This window comes from Callionymus lyra, chromosome 3 (assembly GCF_982586985.1).
Source record: "Callionymus lyra chromosome 3, fCalLyr1.hap1.1, whole genome shotgun sequence".
NCBI classification, from domain to species: domain Eukaryota; kingdom Metazoa; phylum Chordata; class Actinopteri; order Syngnathiformes; family Callionymidae; genus Callionymus; species Callionymus lyra.
Window position 1 is genome coordinate 34,082,880 of NC_141820.1, and position 18,379 is coordinate 34,101,258.

General features: G+C 38.4%; 1 protein-coding gene across 1 annotated transcript in view; it reads right to left on the reverse strand.

Annotated features, from left to right (window-relative positions):
- ppp1r9a (protein phosphatase 1, regulatory subunit 9A) overlaps positions 1-16,202 on the reverse strand; it is a 37,108-nt gene extending 20,906 nt beyond the window's left edge. Inside the window, exons 1-3 of the mRNA XM_087787635.1 lie at positions 15,819-16,202; positions 11,977-13,420; positions 851-983 (exon numbers count right to left, since the gene is read on the reverse strand). Of these exons, the coding sequence (XP_087643761.1) occupies positions 851-983; positions 11,977-13,293 (1,450 nt within the window). The 5' untranslated portion in view covers positions 13,294-13,420; positions 15,819-16,202. The remainder of the gene's footprint in view (positions 1-850; positions 984-11,976; positions 13,421-15,818) is intronic.
- Between the last annotated feature and the right edge of the window lie 2,177 nt (positions 16,203-18,379).

The window sequence follows — 18,379 nt, forward strand, 5'->3', positions numbered from 1 at the left end:
GTAGCGCTTTAAGTATTTCCTAATTAATACACATTGCAAGTCTCATGTATAAGGTTTTAGGCTGATGGTCTACAAGCGTCTGCTAAAAACAAGCTTAAAATATACACTTATTGAAAAGAAATTCTGAATTATTCCTCATGTTGAGGCTGTATTACAAGATGGACGTCGATGAGATGAGCACCACAGAGGTATTTCGATGTTTTTTTAAAGTGTCTTTTTGGTCGACAAATACTGAGCTTGAGGCGCTACATTAAAACTGACTTTTTTTGCCTATGACTCTAAAAATGAATGATTTATTCTGATAATAATCCCAACCCTTACTCGACTTAAGGGTGAGTAGAAAATGAGTGAAGTTTCAATTTCGGGTGAACTAACCATAACTTCTGATCAATCCATGAGTCCAAAGTGCACAAAAGGATCCCAGAAGGGGTAAAGGTGTTTGGGTGTATCGGGTGATTAATCTTCACACACAACTATTGATTTATTCATGGCAGAAGACAGGAGCTGTTTCATAAAAGTGACCTTCACTCAAATGGGAGGTGCACTGGTTGGGAAATTCCTCTCTGGCCTGCTTTAATTATTCATTGTTGAAGTTACGCAACAATGACTTGATGTTAAGAACTTACAAGAGGTAGCTGTTCTATTTTTGGTTCTGGTGTTCCAGAAGAGCCAAAGAGCAAGAGCTCGAGAAAGAAAAGGTAACAATCGCTCAAACTTCTGCAACAACCAGGGTTGACAGTCAGAAGATACGTTAATAATACTAAAGGCTAGAGTGGAGGGATCCGTCAACACCCTGTGTACAAATACACATTATTCTCTTTAGGAATATCATCATGGAATTTCCTCCCACCTTTCTCCAGCTCCACAGGGAAGAGTTCAAGTTTCTCCACTCTCTTCTCGAGCTCATACTCTGCAGAGGACGCCACAGGATCCACTTCTTCATTACGCCTGTCGTAGTCCTCATTAGAGTACGTGTTGAACACCTGAAAACAAACCCAGGCAGTATGGTTATCAACCTGGGGTGTATCTCAGAAGCCCCTTATATCAAGTACTGACATAGTAGAGAAGCAAACTTGATTTAATAACACCTCTGTCTGAGCGGAAAATTAGTGTCGATTTCTACACGGGAGAACTGCAGATACTGGGTGATTCACTAAGATGGCACAACATAAAACCGCCGTGTAGGAGGCATATTTGCTTAAATTAGAGATATTTAGCTTCATGGTTGGGAGCAGCGATGGGAAATTGAATGTCCTCAGGGGACGCGATAAGAAAGAGTGAAGAGTCAAAATATGATGGGAAAAAATACAAAAAAACCAAACAAAGATTGGAAAAAAGAGGAAAAAAAGAGATAATATATAATTAAAATAAACATTAATATCCTTAATTATGAATGTATAAGATTTTAAATACCCCTAATATACCTAAAAGCTTAATATTCACTCAAACGTTTAAAAATATCAAAAGAAAGGCATTATAAGAAATATGCTAAATGAGTTTGAGGGCCAATAAATACTCACAAAAAAACAAAACAAAGCAAGTTATATTAGGAGTTGAACTATTAATTAAAAATAGTGAATAAAAGCAGCTGTTCAACAACATTTCTACATGATGATTCTTTTCAGTTTTACTCCGAGAAATGTATTCAATATTCATTTTTTCACTTTTTTATACTCCGTTGCTATGATTGACATGAAGAGAACTATTATATGAATATATGCTGATAACAAATGCTTGACATTAGAACTCAGAGTCAGATATTTAGTGAACTAGCATACAGCGGCCATCCATCACAAAATAGAAACAACAGTACGAAACAGCAAATAACAAAATAAACTTCTCTTCCACTTAAAACAACAATCAAAACCCAAATTAACATGTATCAAAGCTGAACTAAATCACAGTACTGTGTGTACAGAAAGGGTTTCACTGAATTTAGGTGTGATTATGAAAGCAGGGATTATAGCAGAGGTTAACGACAGCATCTCCAGCAATGCATGCTGGGACACAAATTACTTTCAAATTTTAAAGTAATCATATGTTCCTATTAAGCTGGTATTTCTCCTCCTATACTATACCTATAACAAGATAAAGGTAATATTTTGGAAAATAAATGAACAAATAATAATAAACCACCACTATACAAATAAGGCAAGAAAGCTTTAGTTCTTCACAGAGATTAAAAGATAATTCAGACAATAAAATTAAGTGAAAATATATATCTTTTTTTAATTAAAAAAAACACCATAAGCATTAATCGTTGCTGCAGTACCTAAGAGACCCTCTGCAGTGCTGCAAGACTCCGCAGTCACAATGCATTTCATCCCAGCCCGACTTTGCTCTCCGCTCAGAGGACAAAACAGTTGAAGCTGAAAAAAGACATGTGCTGCCTTCTAAGGTCACTAATGCAGGCATAGCTCTGAGACAAGTGGATTTAACCATTTTAAACAAGTGGTCAATACTGAACAGCAATAAACGAAGGACCACTGTATATTATTTATCTATTAATGTAGTTTTGTTTGTTTAAGCGCTTTCTGACCCTGGTCTGGAAAAGCGCTATATAAATAAATATTACTTACTTACTTACTTACTTAAATACACAGTAATTGTACACAACGCCTGGATCCACAGATGCAGCGTGAGTCTGACAAGGATGGATGCAGCTCTTCCCTGTGTGAGCTCTGTCCGTGACCTGTGTGTCATCAATCATTCAGCGTGACCAACCGCCTTCATTTTTAATGTCCACGTCTCCCAACGTTTAACCTCACTTTTTTAATATCATGACATTGTTCCATTTTAAAGCTGGAATTGTCTATTATTGTGTCAATGTGTCATTGATGTGGTGGTATAAAGAGTTTTTAAAACAACCTTGCATTTTTCTAGACGAGTCACTATATTGTCAATAGAAATGTGTGCTGAAATATTCACTGTATCTACAAACATATGTGGCTCACTTAGATGTGAGTCAGAAGAGGTCATGAGGGAAGAGCAGATGCTGGACAGAAATACGGTCAGAGAAGATAAGAGGTTATGTTGGCAGATGAACAAGCAGAGTGGGATTACTTTGAAAGATGAATGACTAAAAAAGCTAATGAGCATTAAATAGATCAGCAAAGGAACTATAGTAGGGAAATATCATGACATCTGTGAATTAATCGTTAATAACTCAAAGTAGGCATTGACAGACCATCCATCTAATGTGCAAGGGCAAGATCCTAGATAAATAAAGGTCAAATGATCCCCAATAAGGCGTAGAATCTTGAGTATATCGCATAATCATAATGATACAGCACGACCACTTGTTTTCAAAGGAAAGATAAATAGAAAGATAAATTAATTATTACTAATTGATCTATTTTTATTGTCACCTATAAATTCCTGAGAATTATTGAATTTAATTGAATTTAAATTCAAACACTAAACAGATGCAGTTCTAGTCATTTACATTCTGCTATATTTGAGTCCCAAATGTTGCTGCAACCAGCACAGGATGAATATTGCTAAATAAGACCTGGACAAAGTGTTCTTGCAGCCCTCCTGAGGTCATATCTCAAATATAAACTGCTAAAAATTTACATTTTTATGAATTATTTATTTAACTAAATATATTACTTACTTTGTTACACGTATGTAATTATAATACATTACTTCTCTTTTTTCCCCAAAGATTATTTGTTGTTGTAATGGTTTGTCCATCTTTTATGATTTACATTGATGATATAATGTGAATTTAATGACTATAAAAATAAAATAATAATGAATTGAATAACAATTTTGGCTTAGTTAATATAATTAAAGAAATTTTTGACATACCTTGTCTACTTTTTTTGCCTACTATAGTCCTGGTATGTATTGTCAGGTCTATATATAGTGCTCTAAGTTAACCCGTCAAAAAAAACAGTGTTATAAGATTCACCAGACTAATCAACGTCCACTCCAGGGACTGACCACTAACCAACACAAAACGACACCTTGTTTTTCATTGAAGACTGGTTATAGAAAATTGAAGAAACCCCCAATTTGATTCCATCCAAGATTTCGTTAACCGGGAAATGCAGGTTGTAGATCAAGTAAATTCTGCATACGTTTCTGTCTGTTCGCCAGACACAGTTTGTCTGTGTCTTAAACCCAAAAACAAACAGGGGATCATTTTAAAATGTTAGTGGTAAATGGGTCGATATTTACTTCTTTTCCATTAATCCCCCGCCTACATTGCATCTACGAGAGTGATGGTTCAAAGAAGAGAGAGAGTGTAACGGTTCATAAAAAGCTAGGATGGGGACGGTGAAGAGAAATGACGGGGGATTGGAAAAAAAAACTAAACAAGTGCAGAGAAATAAGGATGACTCATAATTTCTGGAATGAATCAGTGAAATAACAGAAGAAAGGATGGAGAGTCGACGATTTGGCCGATTCGCCTCTGGCTTGTTGAACTGATGTCAGGGCACGATGCCCAGGACATGTCTCATGGCATTAGAACCGGACTGTCCACGCCCACGTCCAGCACCTCCCAGACAGCGTCTGCACACAGAACTAGGGATGCAATGTTCTTCCTGCTGGGGCATGAACCCTAAAAAGAGACATTCAGCAGATACACCACACTCTGACTGGCTCGTGCTGCAACAGCACATTTACAATCCATCACTTGTACCTGTGGCCACACACACACACACACACACACACACATGTCAGAGAGCTGACAGGTGCTGGGTCCCTGGATGTTCAGTCAACGAGGCATTTGCTGATGATGGAAATGAATTCATGACTTGCAGGAGCCGACTGTAACCGGCAGATATGAAGAGACGGCGAGAGGCCGGGATTAAAAACAAGAATCATACAAAGGTCGACCCCTGACTGAAGATAAGTGGCGCACAAGAATGTAAAGTCGGTGCAAACTGTCAGTCATCTGGTCGGCATCTCTCCCCGACTGAAGGAGTCGTGCTGACATCAGACAAGTTGGGGATTCCACTCACTGGGTCAGCAGTTCCTAGTTGAAGACGACACCGACAGCATCTTATCTTCAAAAGTACCATCACAAAAGATGATCTAGATTAAATATATGTAGGTTGAAAACGTGTGAATAATAATAAGTACATTTTTGTGTTACAACCATCACAAAAAATCGTAATTAAACAGTTCTGAGGATAGAAGCTTTGTTCATTTTCCCAGGACACAGTTGACTGTTCCAGGAAATGATCAATGCCCCATGACTGTGAACCAGCATGGTTCCCAGCAAGATCTGGAGGGTTCCCACTGTTCACACCGCCGTGCCCGAGCAGGAGAACAGGTCCGGACTGAAGCGAAAGCGGGCACAATCTTTCAAAGCTTCACTGCGGTGATTTAGTGTGGGTGAACTTCTACAACAGTGTTGTGACTAGAACCACTTGGATCGTAGCCACGAGCGCAGCAACGCAGAGAGATGGATGTCTTCAGAGGCCGTCGTCTGAGTAACCACTGATTCAATCAGGCCGAGTGGACAAAACCAGTTGCATATTTGCTTCTTTTTTTTTTTTTAATCTGAGGTGAGCCAAGACATGTTTTCCCACCTCAGGTATAAAATACACAAGCATCATTTTTCATAGAGCAGATTAATTCATCTTCACCACACTGCAACAAAATTGATGCACTCATTTAAGAAATAAGACATAAATGTATTGAAAACTTTTTGCTTGTTCTTGTTTTTTTTTTATCTATCATCTGTGTTGCTGTGTGCTAGCTGGAAATATAATTTCCCAAAGGAGGCCTCCAGAGGGATCAATAAAGTGTATTCGATCCATCCAGCTATCCATCTATCCATCTATCCATCTATCCATCTATCCATCTATCCATCTATCTAAAAACATATATTTTTTAAATATGATAAAATAGAGATTAACAGGATTTAGCCTCTAATCTTGAAGTTACTGCTAGCATTGTTATCATCTGACCAAGCTAGCCAACAGTTAACTTCAGGAATTTATTTTATATGTTGATTAATTAATTTATAAATAAAAAAAATGTCAATACAATATATTTATTTAAAACAGCACTAAATAACACACCTGGATACAAACAATATAAAAAAGCAATTATACATTTCACCCAAATTACAGTGCAAAAATATGAATAGAAATAAATTAAACTTAAACTTAAAGAACTATATGTATTAGGGCTGTGTATTGGCAAGGATACATTGTGTTTTATTGTAATAATGAAGGAACAATGATATATTGTTTCTTATAATATAGTTCTACAAAAACCATCATAGCATAGTAAACATTCAATACTATTACATGCTAAACATCAGCCAAATTAGAGATAGAGTCAGATGTAGAGAAAAATGATTAACTCAAGATTGTTGTGGAGGAAGACAACCTGGTCCACATGCCCACATACTGCAGATTGCATAACTCTTATCGACGTCACCACTGTCTTGCTTTGTTTTTTAAAGTCAAAGTCGTTGTATCGATATTTTCTTACACCCCTTATATGTATGTTGTGTGATCTCAAGTCATTAACAAGAAAATAAAGTGCAATAATTGTATTTGGCAAAGAAATATACACCAATGGATATTTTTAACAATATTTACAACAATGAGAAATCTCTCCACTTTTGTTTCTGCCGACTCCTACAGTAGAATTAGCATAAACATATATATATTCTTATTTTTCTATTCTATTAAATGGTGATTTCAATTAGAATCCAAACAATTGTTCAGCCCTAATATAAAGTATATTTATCCAGCTTTGTGACCCTGGTCTGGAAAACGACTCTTTGATAATGAAATCATCAAAAATAATAGATTAAAATTCACTTTGGTGCACTCCTAAAGTATCACTAGTCTGTTTGTCCCCCAATAACCCCATTGAGGTCACTGTTAGTGGCACAATACCAATGGGTGCCGTGGCTCCCACCAGCAAACCCCCAAGTACCGGACACAAAGAGACTGAGAGGGGCCGGAATACAACAGAGGGGCAGAGAATAGTAAACAACTACAACAACAAGATGGCAGACAATGACCTTCTTTATGTCCTGTCTTGCTCATTTACAGCGAGTGGGAGTTTGACGACGACAGAAAGGCTGATTGTTGCATGATAATGCATTAGGCAGGAGTAATGACTTGGTACCTCTCTTACATCACTTCCATCGTCTGATGTTTTCACAAGAGTATTGTTCTGATGCAGGGACATAAATTCAGACGGACTGGTTTAATTGTGACCCTGAGTCACGGCGAGCAAGGACATGGCCGCCTGTGCCCTCAGCTAAATCCTGACAATACACTATCACTATGTGCCGCCTGCGATTTGTAACTGCCATAAAAAGTGTCAGCACACTGATGACATCATTACCTGAGGCCAGGAGAAGGTGGTCAGCAGTTCATGACACGGCCTCTATGTGGCCGCAAAAAAACACACGACCAGTCTTGTCTTTCCAGGAACATTAATAATGCATGAGTGTACCGTGATCGTGTGTCACTGAACCAAGAAAACAAAAACACAGCCACATTAAAAATGTAGCCGCGATTCTGCTCACGTGAAACTAAACAAGTATGGAAAAGGTCACTGGACTATGGAATTACATTTTTAATTATAATTTATAAATATATATAAATATATTATATGTAAAACAGAATCTCTATATGGAACCATCTTGCTGCAGAGAAACCAGTCCAGAGCTCCTGCTGATTCAGCATAATTTTAAGATGTATTTTACATGTTCTTGTCTGTCACGATGTTTATTTTTGAAGTCAGTCTATGTGAATAATGCCTATTGTAGTGGTGTAAGGAACATTTCATACAGAAGACCCGGCTTCCACTTGTGAGAGATTTTCCAAAGAGACTTACATTTATGTTCTGGTTATTACAAAGAAACTGTTTCTTAACGTGGCATCACAGAGAGCCGGAATCGTCACTCAAAACATTGCAATTTGGTAGTCACTAAAACTTCCCGTTACCACAGACAGTATAGGGAAACTGTTACATATTGTTTAGTTGTTCAACTGTTATGTAAAATTCAAATTATTTTTTCAAAGGTTCTTAAGTTAAGGATAATACATTCTTAACATGGTCTCCTACTATTTACTTTAATGGTTAAAGTGATGGATGCCAAGCAGTCCTGCCCTATTTAATGATGTGTGGGGCTGTGAGTTAAGATTGCTTCGATTTGTCCGTCTGAAAAGAAGCTTAGCCGAAATACTCTTAACGTCAACTGTCGTCCAGACTGGCCTGTGCTGCTGTTTTTGCTGTCCTCGCAAAAAGTCGCTCACATACAGCTGTTTTGGTTACACATTGCTCCACGCGGGGATGAGCTAAAGCCGTCTCTAGCTAGCATTAAGTCACATTTCATGCTAGCTAGCGAACATTTAGGTTAAGCCATAGCAGCTGCCAACTTAAGGACGTTAGCTTGTGTTGCAGCCACGACACCATTACATACATATATCATGAGCCAAAGAGACGGATCGCCGTAAAGTCGTGTAATCCTTTCTGTCAGGAAACTCTGTCTAAACAGAAGCAAAGTCACTGGCTGGAGGCCATCTCATTTCAGCTTAGCACCAGACTGATGAACTGATGCTCCAGATAAGAGCGCCGTCTTGATCGATGTAAACAAGAGAAGTGCAGCGTTTTAGCTGCCGTTCACAGTCAAAGTCCACATTACAGAAATTGGGTTGAAAAAATGTGTTGCGGGCTTGATTTTGTTCAGATTTATCCCTAAAGCATTAACTAAATTCTTATATCAAGCTGTTTGTTGTATTGTAAGGTAAGGTAAGGTAAAACTTTATTGATCCCTCAGGAGGACTCCTTGGAGAAATTGTTTTTTTCCAATAGCCACAGAAAATACAGCAATTTTTCATAAAAAATAAATCAAAATAAAATAAGAACAAGAACATAAAGACAAAGAACAAGATGACACAATCTAAGTCTTAAGATAAAGATAAAGAACATAGATCAAAGAAAAATAACAAAGATTATTATTATTATTGTTATCCCCTGATTCTAAATATGAATAATTGTATTCCACAAAATAAAATTAAAACATCTGTTTTATTTTTAATAGTCGGTATAATAGAGTCACTGCAAAATTCTATTTTACATGTCTCATATTTATTTTAGTCAACAATTGAACATTGTTTATTATATAATTGATTCAAAATTATAAACACTAATAAAGTAACAGTAATTGTTGGCAGGAAACCTGATATTTATGTTGTATTCTGATGCAACTAAAGTGCTTCTGACAATCTCCCATCATGATTAGCTCCAGCTTTTTCTAAAATTAAACTCATTCTACTTTCATGAATGAAACAGTAAACAAACAAAGCAAATTGCTCCGGGAGAAGATGAGGCTGCATTTCTTATTGATTTCCTTGTGAGGCGACATCTGTGCCTTCAGTATTGCACAGAAGGCAAAGGCAGTTAAATTTGAGGCATCAAACGTCAGACAGAGTCAAGAGGGGAACACAGATACTCTGGTGGCCATTCAAGTGGATTTATGTTTTTTATGATCTTCATACAAGCAATAACAAAGAAAAAAAACATGTTTGATTTCAACTAATCAGCTTTGAAGACAACATAACATTAAACTTGTTGTTTTTTATAGATATTCTCAGCAAAGCATAGAAATGCAGGAGCTGCTGTGACAGCCATTATTTATTCTTGCCAAGAATAAAAAATTGATCCTTCTGTGGATGGCTTTTGTTTGACTTTTTCTATGGTCATTTAGAAATAAACAGAACCCCCTTAACCCACCCATGAGTTCTGGTTGAATTTCTGTTTTATTTTGGTTTCAGTTTCAGTTTTGCTAACGAAAAAAATCTTTATCTAAAATTTTAGGAGAAATACAGACGTCCAACATGAATTTCAAAATAGTCACAGAGAATCAATGATTCACCCACTCTCTCTCCGAAACGCAACTCGCCTGGCAAAGCTCCTGATGCGCATAGTCGCACACACACACAAAGCAATTGCCTCAAAAAGCTATTGTGATTTTAGCACTTAAAGCATTTTTTCTGAAATCTGCGATGGTATCATTTGTCTTTTTTTCATATAATTTGATTATTGAGTTTCCTGACAAAATGATTAAAAATTGCTTTTAGTTCATGAATCTAAAGGAATAATGAAATAAATTGTGCATTTTTGGTTCTTGTCTCTCATGTCAAAACTCAAAACTAAAATAAAGATATCAAACACAGGCCTTATACCAGTATATACATATACGTTTCTTCTTCTTACTATTGAATAAAAAGTGTTTGTGTGTCTTTTGTTTTTCAGAGGCTACAGATTCGGTTCAGAAATCACTCGAGTCTGTACAAAAGCACAAATACAAAACAATCATGGCAAGATTAGAGACTGACATGGGATATTAATCTTAGTCTCTAAAAGATGAACCTCTGTCACAGCCTGTATGTGTCTATACATACATAGGAACAAAAGGGAGAACCCCAGTTGTTCCCCACGTGACAAGAAGGAGGGGGTTGTATATGTAATTAGGGATGGGGGTCTTTGTGTCAGGGGGAGGGTCTTTTCTTTATCATGCTATATAATAAGAGAAAGAAAAAAGAGAAAGGTACACACAACAGCACTGGAGCATATTTTCAGTTTCTTAACCCGAGGGGTTGTTTGTTATTCTCATATTTCTTCCAAATTACTGGAGGTTTTCGGTTATTTTGTTGATCTGATTATGCCAGCCTTTGTATGGGTTTCCAGCCACGTGGGACGAGTCCCGACTGCGAGGAGAACGATGAGCGTTATTGCAGGATAATTAGCAGGTGAAAGTCACGTTTCATCTCCGAAACAAACTGGGCTAATTGTTCTGCTTCACTACAGCAAGTTAATATATTTGATCCTCATCTTGTGAGACGCTTGCATCGTCGTCAAAAGTAGGAGCACAAGCAAACATCTTGTTTACCACTTGCAAAACGTGTAATCGTATTCACTGTGAATGCACGTGGATTAAGACTGGAATTTTGTTCTTTTTTTTTTTAACCCCGTAATCTTTTAAATCCAACTCCGCAATTCATGAACTAGACGAACATTATGTCCGAGCCCAGCCAGGACTACAGAGTTGCATGATGCAACCAACACATGCCGGGGGTAAACACAGCTGTTTGAAACACAGAAGAATGTCAAAGAAGAAAAGCCTTATCACGAGCGGACACAAAAGGATTACTTTTTACCTCTGTTTGTGGAGAGAAATACCTTTTCAACAAGCTTGCCAGAACTAATTCATGTTACTAAAAGTCGTATTTAAAAACATTGAAAACACATGACAGAGAAAGGTATTGTGCTTAGTACACTTGTCCATCTTGCTATAAGCTGAATCAGCGCAGCACTGGCAGTTCAGCAAAAATGACAAAAATAAATAAATAAAAATCGAATTAAATGGTAAAAAGCACCCACTTTAAAAATCTACACAGTTAAATAAACTATATAAATTACGGTTCCTTTTCTTTTTTTTAAACCTGGCATGCATTATAAGAAGCGTTTTCTGAAACGCAGTTCTTATTTGTTGGCAGTCTAGAAGTAAATGATTTCTTTCCCATCCCCGATTCTATTGGATTTCCTTAAACCCTAAAAACTGAATCTTTGCCAGGCCAACTGTTCTTTGTAAAATAAATATACTTCCCACCAAATAAATCTGCCTTTGTTTCCTGTGCTAGCATGGTCACCACACTTGTAATAGGAAGAAGTAATAGCCAGGGAAAGCTGAAGCTAATTCACTCTGAGAATAATGTCATTATTATACTTGCACAATTCACAAGTGTGTGAAAATGTTGGTGTGGATTCAGCATTATAAACAGATGCACAGATGTTCTGCATGGGAGCACGGCTATTTCCCACAAGGCAACGCTTTGACCCTTTTTAAGTAACAACCCATAATAGCTACAGATCACTCCACTTGATGGAAACTGCTCTAATCATCTCAACCTACTGGACCGTTGTGATTAAAATGGAAGGAAGATACTAAGGAGTGGTGGAAAAAAAAAAATTCAAACTCACAGTAATGGTAGCGGTGCTGAAACATATCTTCCTCTTTGCAGGGATGTCTTCTTTCTTTTCTTCTGGTAGACCTGCTATCTGTGTTAGATCAGAGCCCGGGTCATAGACGATGTCTTCTTCATCATCGTCATATAGGTCGTCCTCGGGGTCGGTGCAACTCTCCCCCCAGCCTTGGTAGCAAGCGTCCCCATCTGCATTGAATACCACCCTCTCGTTCCCGGTGTACTCCTCGCTGGGTTCGTCCACCTGGTCCTTGGGAGACTCGCATGTCTCAGGTTCCATGGCAGTATCTCCGTCATCTTCACCCTGCGTGGTTGTAGGAACTTTACCCGTAGACTTGATCGTTTTGGAGTCCTCAAAGTCATTGATGTATTTCCTTGTTTCTTGGGGTTGCACTTCTTCATGGCAGGAGCCGTTGACATGGCCTCCGTTAGTTTGGGCACTGGATATTGGTTTTGTCTTCTCTGCCCCACTACTTTTGTCCTGGTCATCATCGTTGTGGTGTTCAGATTTCACGTCTGCTGTCACAGGACTGGGACATAAGAGGTCCTCAGATGACAAAGATGGAGGGAGTTTTCCCCCAGTCTTACTTCGATAATTCCCACGCACTGGAGATTGTCTTGAGTCGTCCTCACTGAGATCGCCTCCTTGGCGTTGGTATCCATCTGGTGAGTACAAGGCCCGCCTGCTGACACCTCTGTAGGAAACACTTTGGTTCTGTTGATCGGTACTTTCAAAAACAGCGCTAAGTTGACTGACCGTGGGAGAAGACGCTTCTGTTCTTGAGCAAAGAGAATCTAGTGAATCTGTACTGCCTCGGTTGGACCTTGCGCCTCTCCAATCATCGAGGTGCTCATGGGAGCCCCGTTTGTCTCGCCCATAGGGAAAGACTGGCGATTGGGACTGATCACGAGCCTGCTGTTCAAATAGCCTTCGTGTTTCAGAGAACTTTGCTCCGGCACTTCCAATCCTGTCTGCGGATGAGGAGTGCTGCAGTTTTATCACGGAGCCATCAGACTTGTTGACAAAGTTGGTGGGCTTGACCATCTTCTGGGGCGAACCCTCTTCACGATCTTTAGTCTTCACCCCTGTAGTTTCCATCTGCATGAACATGTCTTTGATGCGGCTAACGTGAGCGCCATACTGACGCCCCCTCGCTTGTTTAGCCCGGTCTACGCCTTTGGGTTTGGGGTCTCCGTCAATCCGGGGCTGGTCGAAGGCCTTCTTGAGCGCCTGAAACTCAGCCCGGTAGGCATTGCGGTGAGGGGAGGCACTCCGGAGACAGGTCCTCTCCCCCGAGGCCTCCGTCTTCAGCATGATGATGTCTCTGGATTTTTCAAAGAGAATGTCAGCATCGCCATGGCCTCATTAGAACAGCAGTGTAAGCCCTCTGGATGTGATCCACTTCAAGTTCTCTGTGGCGTCTCCTCAGCCGTGATCAGGCCTGTAATGACAAACACATTTACTCTAGCAAGTGGAACTATAAACAGAAACAACAGAGAGAAGCTAAGTGATCCATTATTTAAGGAACCAAAGAACGCATTTGACAGACTTTGACATAAATGCACAGAGCATGTATAACAGATCCATTTATAACCCACCTGTGTTTTCAGGGCCAACAGAAGCTTGTAGAAGCTCAACCAACATGCCGAAACTATTTAAGTTGTCTTATGAGGGTTTTATTAACTTGGTTTTAAGAGAAAGTACAATTGTATTACTACTACCAAACGATGGATGCTGATATTTCTTTCTGAATTTAATTGAAGTAAGACCTTGCTCTTTAAACGAGTGATTCCAAATTCCATGTTTTATACTTATCTTCTTAAAGGTCATTCTTTTATACATTAAGCTTCTCGATGAAAATGAGCTCATGTTTCATAAGGAACATAAAGTCTTTCCTATCTAAAGCCAAGCCATAATAGAGACACCAATGTCTTCCAATTCTAAAGGTTACAAGCCGTGGCTACTGGAGTGTGTGGAGTGAGTGAAGACCTTTCACCTCTCAAGGTGCTTCTTCAGTTCTGAAGAACATAGTGGATTTTAGATGAAAGGTGAAACCTCTTCACTAACACTACACAATCCAGTTGCCTTGAGAATCCAATTACAGCAATGACCTGGTTGAGAAGCAACATGGACAAGGTCTTCCAAGTTCTCTTGAATACTAGGAAACCTGTTTTACCTTCAGTAGCCCTACTTAAGGCAGTGGTCCATGCACCAATGTATCAAGAATCAAGATGGTGAAAGGAAGGAAGGAATAAAAGTTTGTTAAATTTAAAAAAGAAAAACCTTGCCACTGCTTTTCATACACAAAATATTTTAGCGACAAATGAAAAGAAGCATTTCACAGGGTTTGTTGAAAGGATATCAACTGTGATTGTAAAAAAGAAAAAGGAATCTGATCAAAGAGTGTCCATGAAAAAAAAAGAAGCACTTTATGCGAACACTTCAGTATTAACAGGCCGATTGGACTCTTAAAACACTGCGACAGGAGCTGTTGATTCAGCAGAGCTGCTCTGATTACACTTGTAACAAAGCCTATTGTACACATCACGGTGTTCTCCAGTTTCTTCCCTTGGACTTCCATCAACTTTGACCTTTCAACACAAGTCCAGTTGTGCCTCTCTAAACCATCTCTGACATTATGGCTGTCTAGATAAAATGTCAGCTCTGTCCAGCTACACTTAGGGATGCATGCATCAAATTGGAGCAGTGAAGATGTTATTTAACCTGACATTAATGGTATTGAATAACTCTCTCAAACAACAAACACAACAACAATACAAGCCTGACCTGACCCGCTTTTTTTGGGTGCTAATAAATTAGAGCACGTAGTGTAGCCCTGAGGCCACACACACTCTGGACTTCTTCCCCTGCAGAGTGTATTGGTGTCAATGTTTCACAATGGTAAATAAAACAAAAAACTTTAAATTTATATTCGCACTATATTACATTTCTGTCAAAAAGAAACATTTAAAACAATCATATTAATACTGCTTTTTTGGTTTTTGTAAACAACTTATTTAACAACACCAATAAATAAGATGACATCATGGTGAATATAATATTGTTTAATTTAGTTTAATAGTTATTTTTATACTTCAAAGACATTACTTGATAGCCATGAAATTATGAATGATTTACTGTTGATATCTGAAAATCTGTTTATTTTTTAATTTTTACTTGATGTACTTGTTTAAAAACAAATCAAAACATGTTTGAAAACGTCTTTTCTGTATACAAATTGCAAATATAATTTAGAAATTGCATTTCACCAAAATATATCTTATTTTATATAGTTTTAAGATGATGGTGATGATTATTATTATTTATTATGTTATTTTCCAGTCAATTTGCAGACATACTTTGTTCAAGGCGACGCTTCACATTATTTCCAGACATAATTGATTATTTATAAAGTTAAATATTCTTCCCACGTTGTATATTTTCAACACAATAACAGTATGTGTAAGACTGGAACATGTTGGTGCATCAACACAGGGGCTGAAATCCAAATGTCCCGCTACTGTATCCATTATTCACTGAGCTGGACTTTCAACTACATGGAATCTTGTGCAAAATTAATACGAGTCTATAAATGAATAAAAGGTTCTCCGCGTGAACAAAAAGGTGCATAAAAGTAAAAGTTACGAGGGTGAAAAAAAAAAAGCATTGGCAGGCGAACAAGACAGTGGTGCACATCATGACAGCTCAGGTTTACCTTCTCTCTTGTTTACTCACACATTCCACTGTCGTGACGATAAATAAAATTAAATAAAAAGGCGAAACTACTGCAGATGAAATATGTGAAGTTTAAACACGATATGAAAAAACAAAAGACTTACATTCATGGCTTCTTTTTGAGTCGTTATATCGCTGTTTTTTTTACTCCGGATTCAAGAAACCTCGGTGCTGTCGTTAGAAAAGCGTTCGATAAGAACATTTATTCGCTCCGAGCCTCAGTGTGGAGCAGAGTCCGGGGACGGGCTGGTCAACAGTAGAGCCGCTCCAGCGCCATTGCAGCCGCGGATGATGCTGGCGGACGCACAATAGGGGTGCAGCTGCGATCCGGCTGCGACTCCCACTGACGGACGCCCGCGAGACGCACCGGTACGACGACGCCTCCCGGTATCCCTCCGCCGAGCGTGGAAGTTCACGCGTGTTCGTGCGCCGGAACTCGCGGATCCGCGCGTGTACGGTCCCCCGGTGACAGGTGCCTGGACCTCAACTCCTGGAATGGTTTGGTCCGCTAAGCTGCAGCTGAGGCGAGGGAGGGAGCAGTGGGGGGGTGGAGGGTGAGGGAGGGGGAGGCAGCCTGGCACGAATACCAGCACACGCACGCGCTGCTGCTTCACCTACTGCTCCTGACCTCCACCGCTGCAGACAGGGGTCAAGGACGAGTCAAGGATGGTCTGGTGAAGACCATTATGTATCCAAGTATTGTTTTAAATCACACGTCCTGAAAGAAAAAAAACAAAATTATTTCAAGAAAAACACAAATTATTGACTTTAATCCCTTATTTTTTAGACTGTGTCAATAACACATGTTTTTTGTATTATGTATATTTGATGTTGTCTAAATATTTTTAATTTTAGATGGATAGGTAAGGTAGAATTTTGATTCCATAATTCTGTGACTTTTATTGATTGTTCAAAGCTACTACTACTACTACTGCTGAATCATTGATAGTGAAGTTGAAAAGTGAGTTGAAAATGTTACTTGTACAAAATACCCCTCATGTCGACAAACGGTTGGGATTATTTCAAAGTTCCTTTTTACAGTTACAGGCAAGATTGAAGTCCATTTTAAGTAAGTAAGTAAGTAAGTATTTTTTATTTGTATAGCGCTTTTCCAGACCAGGGTCACAAAGCGCTTAAACAATAAAAACAATATTCAATAAAGTATATACTTTAAAGATCAAGATAAAACTGATAACACAACAGGAGTTCCAGAAAATCAAGGAAAAGCCTGAACAAATAGAAACGTCTTAAGATGTTTCTTGAAGGAGTCAGTAGATCCATCAAACAGAGAGAGGAAGATCGTTCCAAAGCTTAGGAGCAACAGCCTGGAAGGATTTCTCTCCTCTGGTCCTGAACTGTGTGCGAGGAACCATAAGTAGATTCTGATCCACAGACCTCAGAGCCCGAGCTGGGGTGTAAGGCTAGATCAGATCAGTGATGTAAGGAGGAGCCTGACCATGAATAGATCTGAAAGTAAGAACCAGAATTTTAAAGTTGATCCTGAAAAAACTGGAAGCCAGTGAAGAGTTTTAAGTATCGGAGAAATGTGAGTTCTTCTACTTGAGCGGGTCAGAATTCTCGCTGCAGAGTTCTGAATCAACTGCAGGCGAGACAGCTCCTTCTTGTTTAGACACAAAAATAAACTGTTGCAGTAGTCCAGGCGAGAAGACAAATGCATGGATTACAAGCTCCAGATCTTGTTCCGACAAAATGTTCCTAAATTTGGAGATTTTTCTCATTTGAAGTTGAAGTTTGAAGTAGTGCCTAGTGCTCAGTTGTCTTCGTCTTCAACTTTTTTCAAAAAGACACACTTAAAAACATCCATATACCTCTGTGATACTTGTCTGTAACATCCACCTGAATCGAAGCCCTGACATGAGGAATAGTTTTTTTTTTAAATCTTTATTTTAAGCTTGTTTTTAGTGGAAGCTACATGACCATCAGTGTAAATCATGCACAATTCCGCTATAAACAAACTTTAAACATACAAACTTACAGTTTTTCCAGAACAATTCCTCATGTTGAGGATTCGATACAGAGTGGACATTGCAGACAAGCACCAGAGAGGTATTTGGCTGGTTTATGTTTGTCATTTTTGACAAAGATGAAGACGAAGACAACTGAGCTCCAGTCCTACATTAGCATGAACATACATTTTGTAGGTAGAAACGGGGAATATGAATGCCATCAATTCATCTGGGATTTATTTATTTTTTAAACAGAGGTGGTAGCACGATTGTAGTCATCCCTCAGAGATTCAAAAAGGGTTACTTAAAAAAAAAAATAATCAAAAGACCACTGTACAGAATAAGGTCTAGACTTTAAAAACTTAAATTATTGTAAAATCTTTTTTATTTGTTGGAGGAAATGTGCTAATAAACATTGGTCTTGTTTCATTGGAGAGGTTTTTAATTTAATTTATTAGGTAAACTGGGTATTTTTATTTGTTTTGAAATGTTAGAAAACCTATGAAAGAAACAACATTTTTGCTCTCATTGAATGTTTATCCAATCATATTATCTTAGTAAATAACACAATAACAATATACGACTCATACAAGCATCCAATCATCCAATCAGTCCCATGTGTCATATGATGTGTGTGAAATGTTAATTGATTTGTCTTTGACTTGTTGAGTTAAGTATACTTGCTTAATGTTGGTTGA